At 47.3% G+C, this 8,015-nt stretch overlaps 1 protein-coding gene across 1 annotated transcript in view; it reads right to left on the reverse strand.

Moving 5' to 3' along the window:
• Window positions 1-2,793: 2,793 nt before the first annotated feature.
• Window positions 2,794-8,015, reverse strand: part of BST2 (bone marrow stromal cell antigen 2) — a 48,448-nt gene continuing 43,226 nt past the window's right edge. Inside the window, exon 2 of the mRNA XM_006876321.1 lies at window positions 2,794-2,829. Within this exon, the coding sequence (XP_006876383.1) occupies window positions 2,794-2,829 (36 nt within the window). The remainder of the gene's footprint in view (window positions 2,830-8,015) is intronic.

An 8,015-nucleotide genomic window follows, 5' to 3' on the forward strand; every position in this document is an offset into this window, starting at 1 on the left:
ATAGCGACCCTGAATAAGGTTTCAGAGGAGTGGCTGTTGAATTTGAACCTCCGCCCTTGGTATGAGTCAAAACCAACTCAATGGCACTTAAAAACAACAACATGGTTGCTATGAGGCGCCCCGGTGCTAACTGAAAGGTCAGTGATTGGAACCCGCCAGGGTTTCTGAGGAATAAAGACCTGGTGATCTGGTACCATAAAAATGACTTCCTAAGAAACTCTGTGTGGACTCAGGTTGAGCTTTTTATAGGTATAGGTCATGGGCTTGAGCTGCCCAGTTCACATACAGGACATCCACGTAAATGTGGATTTCAGATAAACAAAGAGTCCTTTTTTAGGATAATTATAGCCCCCAAATTTCATGGAGATATTTATCCTAAACACATTTCTAGTAATTGCAACTATTGCTATGAAATAAAAACGTGTAAAAATTGTTGAATGAAAAGCTAATTTGCTCTGTAAACTTTCACTTAAAACACAATAATAAATACACACAATATACTGAGTAAAAAAAAGCCTTACCATCCCCCCCACCCCCAAAATTTCTCGTTGTTTAACAATAAGGTCTCCTCAGGTAAAATGTAGGGTCTGTGAGAGCCCTTGTCTTACAGACAAGAACCCAGAGGCTCTGAGAAGTGATGTGAGACCACCCAGGCTCCTTACCAGGTCTGCCTGGCACTGGCGGAAGCTGGCGTTGATGCGGTCCAGGTCACGGCGGGCGTTCAGCAGCCTCTGCATTATGGAGTCCTTGGCGCTGGCAGTGAGGTTGAGCTCCTTGGTTAGGTTGTCATGGGAGGTCTTGAACATCATGACCTGACCGTAGAGGATGTCAGCCCGTCGCTCGGTAGCCTGCAGGTTGGTCTCGGTGCCACCATGCACATTGCCATACACCATGAAGAGCACTAGGCCCAGGATGATGAGGAATTGGATGAGGGAGATGAAGAGGAAGAAGTAGCGCAGGTAATACCAGCAACCCCGCTCACTGACCCCCGTCTTGTGCAGCCCCCGTGAGTATGGCCCTCCACGCTCCATGGCCAGGCCCATCTGCACCTCTCAGCCGCCTAGTCTGCTCTGGGCACAGCGTGAGCCCCTCCTGACACTGCCGTCGGGGGAAGTGTTTATATTACTCCTTTTAATACTTCCTCTGCTTGGCTCCTTCCTGACCAGGAGGAAACGGGGGCTGCGGGTTATCACAACACTCCCACCAGGACTGTTGAGGTGGCCAGGCACAGCTGGGCGGGTGGCACACCTCCCTGAGCCTCAGTTTTCCGTGTCCTTGCTCTGTGACCCTGTTCTCAGCACAACAAGATGTGTTGTTATTGTTAAGTGTAGGATCTCATTTAATATCCTTAGACCTGTTTGCATTCCTAGGTGGCACAAAAGATTAATGTGCTTGTCTGCTATTGGAAAGGTTGGAGGTTTGAATCCATCCAGAGGTGCTGTGAAAGAAAGGCCTGGCAATTTACTTCTGAAGAGACAGCCATTGGAAACCATGTGGAGCACAGTTCTACTCTGACACACATGGAATCACCATGAGTTGGGGTCGACTCGGCAGTAACTGGTCCAGGTCTGTTGTCCCCATTGTGCCAAGGAGGAAACTGAGGCACAGGAGCGTGGAAGGACTTGCCCTGAGTCTCTGGGTTTGAAGACCTGGAATTTAACCCCTGTAGGCTGGTGGAGTGTGTATCCCACTTCACAGCATGGTTAAATGAGCTAAAACTTAGGAAGGACTTAACCCAGGGCTGGGTACGCAGTTATTATTGTGAGATGGCATACTGACCCTGAATAGGGTTTCGGAGGAGCAGTTGGTGAATTTGAACCGCTAACCTTGCAGTTCTATGTGACTTTACAGTGCAGCGCGTTACCCCACAGTGCCACAGCAGGACTCACAGTAGGCTCTCAGTCATTGCACTTATGAGCTCCTTATAAACAAGGAACAGCTCCACGAGGGCAGTAGTGCTACATCCCCAAACTCTGTCACCACCCCCCCCAATGTTCCACTCACGGTGGCACTTCATAAGTGCTTCGGAGACTAGAAGGAGCGCTGGATTTACAGGCTCAGCCAGTGTGAGCTCAGGCAAGCTTCCTCTGTGCCTCAGCTTCCCCCTCTTGAATATGCAAGGCTGTGGTGAGGCTCACAAGAAGGGGCTGGCTGTATTATTATTATTGGCTGTCAGTGTTACTATTAGTATTACCCCACAGCATGATTGGGGGCTCAGTGAGATGGTGATTTTAGAAAGTGGCTAGGTTGGGGGCCTGGTGTGGCACTGTGGGCTAACGCATCAGACTGAAAAAGTCAGTTTCAATCACAAGGTCGGCGGTTCAAGTTCACCACCTGCTCCTTGGAAACCCTATACAGGGTCACTATGGGTGGGAACCGACTCGTGTGAACCGACTCAAGCGCACTTAACAACAAGGGTAGGGTCCAGCTTCCTGTGTTCTGGGTATGGAGGGGATTTCAGGATCCAGGAGCAAAGGATTCTGGGTGTGTCCCCTGCCCTCCAGAGTCTCCCTGGGGTTCTCTTCTCTGTGCTGGGTGATCCCTTGGCACCCCTAGAGGTGTCTTCCCTAGGCTTGGCCCGAGGGGTCTCCAAGTCTTGGGAAGACAGAGTGTGATACCAACACTCCTAGCCTCAGGGGATCAGGTCTGGGCTGGGTTGATGGTATGAAACTGGGGAGAAGGCTGGTTCCTGGATGACAATAGTACAATTGCTGTCCACTGTGGGAGACAGAGAAATGAAGGCCAGAGCTTGGGGACCCCTCCCTCCATGAGCCAGGGTGAGGTAGTGGGGGCTTAGTTGACAGGGGAGGGGTCCTCCAGGGTGGTGATCTACAAGGGGGGGGGGTGAAGAGGGAGGAGGAATTGAGCTGAGAAGGAGGAAGTTCCCAGGGGGAGGCAGGAAACCACTGTCAGACCTTTGGCCTTTGCAGCTACCCTGGTGATTCCTGATTTCAGACCCTTGTCGGCTCAAGGGGGTGGGGTGGGGAGTGTTGGGGACTGCATCTAGTGCCCAACCAGCTGTTTATCTAGGTTGGCCAGGCCCACCCAGAGCCCCTAGAGCCGAGTGGGAGGTCAAGGTAGGCAGAGAGTATAGTTAAGGTAGGCAGAGTGTGTAGCCGGTTACAATTTAGGACGCCAGAGTTCTGGTTCTGGTTGTGCCACTTACTAGCTGTGTGACCCTGGACCAGTGACTTGCCCTCTCTGATTCTCAGCTCTCTCCTGTCTAAAATGGAGGTACCATTGCTTGTTGTGAAGCACTTAACACACACACACACACACACACACACGAGCCTTAATAAATGGCGGTTTTCAATTTGTCATTATTATTATGTTTTTAAGATGGAAGGGACTGGGCCTGGGATTGCCAGGGTAAGGGGTGGAGAGAGCCTGGGGGACAAGAGTCCACCAAAGGAACTTAGGTATGGGCAGTGCCTGAGCAAATGCTGAGAGGTGAAATAGTCTTGGTGTGTACTTTAGATCCTGGGTATTTGTGATGAGTAAACTGTGTCTACAAACCAAGGATTGCTGATCATCATCAGAAGCTAGTAAATAAGCTTGGGACAGATTCTCCTTCAGAAACTTGAAGAAGAGCCAATATACTAATACCACAGTTTCAGACATCTGGCCCCTAGAACTGTGAAAAAATACGTTTCTGTTGTTTTAAGCCACCTACTTTGTGATACTTTGTTATGGCATGGATACACTGTTAATATAGTATTCTAGTGAATAACACTATTTTTCATGACGCATTGAAGGTAGTGCACATATGTATGTATGAATATAATGCTTGTTAACAAGGAAAAAGAAAGGCAAACATGAAGCCCCAGACAATCAAATGGGTACCTTAGGCCAAGCAGATAGTTGAGGTTTTGTGTTTTGGCCAGGATTCTCAATGAGTTAGCAGTTAAGATGCAGTATCAACTCCAAGATGAGATCTAATATGATGCAATCAACCCCATCTGATCTAATTCTATGTGTTATAAATCCTCACTTCTATGATGCTAATGGAAACTCTGTATAGGATTGCTACCAGTCAGAACCAACTCAAAAGCAATTAACAAACTGCAACAAAAATAATGTTAATGAGGTTGAATGTAATCTACATGATTAGATTGTATCTTGAGTCAATCTCCTTTGAGATATAAAAGGAGAGAGAAGCAAGCAGAGAGAGAGACCTGCTACCACCAAGAGCCAAGAGCCAGGAGTGGAGTGAGCCCCTCAGGTTGAAAGGCACTCAAAATAGGATTCGGAAAGAGCTGCCCTCTGCAAGTGGAGTTGGCCACAAGGACTTGAAGGATATCATGCTTGGTAAAGTGGAGGGTCAGCAGAAAAGCAGAAGACCCTCCCCTCAATAAGATGGGTTGACACAGTGGCAGCAACTATGGGCTGAAAATATCAGTTGTGAGGATGGCGCAGGGCTGGGCAGCATCTCATTCTGATGTGCACAGGGTTCTATGAATTGGAACTGACTTCATGGTAGCTAAGGTAACGGCAATGTAATTTGAAGAGCACTGGTGGCACCATGGGTTAAGCATGATCTGCCAACCAAAAGGTTGGCTGTTTGAATCGACCAGCTAGAAAGATGAGGCAAATGGAAATTTATAACCTCAGAAACCCTCTGGAGCAGTTTTACCATGTTCTATATGTAGCGTAGTGGTTATGAATCGGGCTGCTAATCTCAAGGTCAGCAGTTCAAAACTACTAGCAGTTCTGTGGGAGAAAGATGAGGCTTTCTGCTCCTGTAAAGATTTACATCCTCGGAAACCCTGTACAGGGTCGCTATAAGTCAGAACCGACTCCACAGCACATAACAACAACAACAACAACAACAACATACGTCACTGTAAGGATCTCTGGTAGCATAGTGGTTACAAATCGGGCTACAAACTGCAAGGTCAAATGTTCAAAACTACCAGCTGTTCCGTGGGAGAAAGATGAAGCTTTCTGCTCCCGTAAAGATTTACAGCCTCGGAAACACTGAACAGGGTCGCTATGGGTCAGAACCGACTCGACAGCACTTAACAACAACAACAAAACACTATACGAAGGAGCTTTGGTAGCGTAATGGTTACGAATCAGGCTGCTAACCACGAGGCTGGCAGTTCGAAACTACCAGCTGCTGTGTGGGAGAAAGATGAGGCTTTCTGTTCCCGTAAAGATTTACAGCCTCGGAAACCCTGTACAGGGTCGCTATGGGTCAGAACTGACTCCTTAGCACATAACAACAACAACATACATCACTGAGTCGAAATCGACTTGAAGGCAGTGAGTGAGCCAGTCAAAGTAGTTGATTTCAAGGTCAAAAACATTGTTCTGTTTCTTTTTTGTTGATTTGATGTCCTATCTTTCCTTTGTAATGTTTCCTTTTTAATATAACTTATTTTAATGGAAAAGGTAATGATGAAGTTTGTTCTTTTTTGCACCACATTACATGTTTGAGATGTGTTGATTTCTTTTGCTGTCTAGTTAAGTTTTCTTCATGTACATTACCATAACATCTAGCAGTGAACATTTATATTGTGCCCAATGTTTTTGTTCTGTTTTCTACAGATTAAACAGATTTGAAGTTAAATCCATAGAAATAAAATCACTGAGTCCCAGCTATCACCAATATATCTTCCAAAGAAATTGCCTCCATGGGCAGCTAGCCAATAGTGACTAAAATCCCTAAAATCAGGCTTTCTGTAAACATTCTGTCCATGTCTCCGGCCAGATAATTCCACAGGGCGGGGGCAAGTGACTGGCCCATGGATTCACGTGAGGTTAAACGTGTTGGCCCTGGTCAGTTCCCCCTTATGTGCACTTTGGTTTTTTTCCTGAAAACTATTTGTCATGTTCACAGGAAATTTCACACATGGATCTCTTTGAATTCCTTTGGAGGGTCATCACAAAATCAGGCCTTGACGCTTGACTTTTTTTTTTTTTTTTTTTTAAGTGTTTCAGTTTAATTTTGTTTGTTTGTGTCAAGAAGGAAAACTGTCGTGAAGGAGATGTCTCTGTCACTACCTGGAAGCGGAAACCCAAGTCTGTGGAGCTATGAGGACTTAGAAGAAGTCTCACAGAAAGCACTTTGGGAAAACGTTTGAGGAAATCATATTTCTAGTGAAGAAAACCTATGGTGAAGTTCTGAAAACTGTCTGCTTTTATATCTGTGTATTTGGTTTTTGGAGACCTGGTATGGATAAGCGCTGGGCTGCCAATCACAAGGTCAGTGGTTCAAATTCACCAGCTGCTCCTGTGAACTGGATGGCATTTAACAACAACAAACCAAAATTTGGTTTTTCATTATATTGAAGTGAAATTGTGTTTTGTGTTTACAGAGGGAATAGAGGAGGCAAAGAAAGCCCTTTGGGTAGGCAAACTGTCCTCTTTGGGCCTTTGTGTTCCTGGATGAAAAATGGGTCCATTTTCTTGCCTGGGACTGGTGGGCGGGCGGTGTCCCAGGTGCTCACCTCCCCCAATAGCTGCTCTAAACTTCTCATCTCTGTCCCTGCCCAGAAGAGAACTGTAGGGATCATGGATGAGGGCAGCCAGAGCAGAGATGAGAGAATCAGCGATGGGGAGACAGAGCAGAGTAAGAAAAGGTCAGGGGTCACCTTGTAGAATCTAAGAGACAGGTCCCTGGATGGCGAGGTAGCCACGGGGCAGACCAGGGTCTAGGCTGGTTCTTCCCATGTTAGCCTAGAATTCTTCCTCACCTACTTCTTTGGCCTCCCTGGGGCTCACAGTTTCCAGCCTTTGCCATTACTCTGACACCAGATCCAATGGTACCTTTCTTACTTACATACCTGCTATGGTTCCCTCCCCATAATCACCCCATTATCAGTTGCAGTTCAAACTGACCTTGCAGAGCAGCGCATTATCCTGCAGCACCACACCAGAACTCCTAAGTCAGTACAATAATAGTAACCATATAGGACCCATTTCCTCCTGAGCCCAGCCCTTTACACAGATCAGCCCTGGGACCCCACAGCCATGGTGAGATGGTTTCCGGAGCCCCTTCCTAGTTCCAGTCAGGGCTCCAGGCTTCCAGCTCTGGATACCTCCTGGAGAAGGATCTGCATTTCGAACATTTTTTAGGGGATCTCAGATTTCTTCCCACTCCAGCCTCCAAGTCTATGGGCAGCCTCTGAGTGTGCAGGCTGGGGCGACCCCTGGTGGTAGCAGTGAGTGAGACACAGTGGTTGGACCCCTCACTTGACTCTCTGGGCGGTGACCTCCAGTCCTTCCTCCAGGCACCTGATCAGGCACCTGTCAGCCCCAGGCGATCAGCGGAACAAAGAGCAGGACCAACTGAGGTCAGAGTCCCAAGAACTCCCACTTCCCTCTCTATGATAATTCTTGCTGTTAGCTGCTATGGAGTACATTCCTGCTCTTGGAGACCCCTTTTACCACAGAAGCAAATGTTGCTTGGCCCTGTGTCCTCACAATCCATGGCATGTTCAAGTCCACTGATGCAGCTATTGTGACAATTCGCCTCAATGAGGGTCTCTGGCGCCCTCGCTTGCTCTCAGCTTCACCAAACATTGTGTCTTCCTCCTGCAGTTCATCCCATTAGAAAATCCCAGATACAGTGGGAGAAAATATGGAACAAAACTCAAAATTATTAATAATAAAAAACCCCAAAACTCAACAGGGCTTACTGGACAGAGACTGGAGGAACCTGAGACTAGGACCCTTGACCAGCCTTCAAGTCTAGAAAGGAACTCACCCTCATGGCCCAATTTTTAGTCAAACAGTGGGTAGATATATGGGAGTGGGGAGGGTGGAGGGGGTGGAGGGGCGGAGAAGGCAACAAACACAAGTAAGCTATGCTCACCAGGGAATGGTCAACCATTCAAAATCACAAGGGCAACATTTTCCTAAGGACAAAGGTGAGAAGGGCTGGGAAGGTGGGTGGAAGGGAATAGGAGCCACAGGGAGAAAGCGGGATAACTGTTGTTGATGGAGAGGACTGCAAACACTGAGAAGAAACAAAGTGTATGATTTGTTGAATGTAAAACTGATGATCTTGT

Source organism: Chrysochloris asiatica, unplaced genomic scaffold (assembly GCF_000296735.1).
Source record: "Chrysochloris asiatica unplaced genomic scaffold, ChrAsi1.0 scaffold00374, whole genome shotgun sequence".
In the NCBI taxonomy this organism is placed as follows: domain Eukaryota; kingdom Metazoa; phylum Chordata; class Mammalia; order Afrosoricida; family Chrysochloridae; genus Chrysochloris; species Chrysochloris asiatica.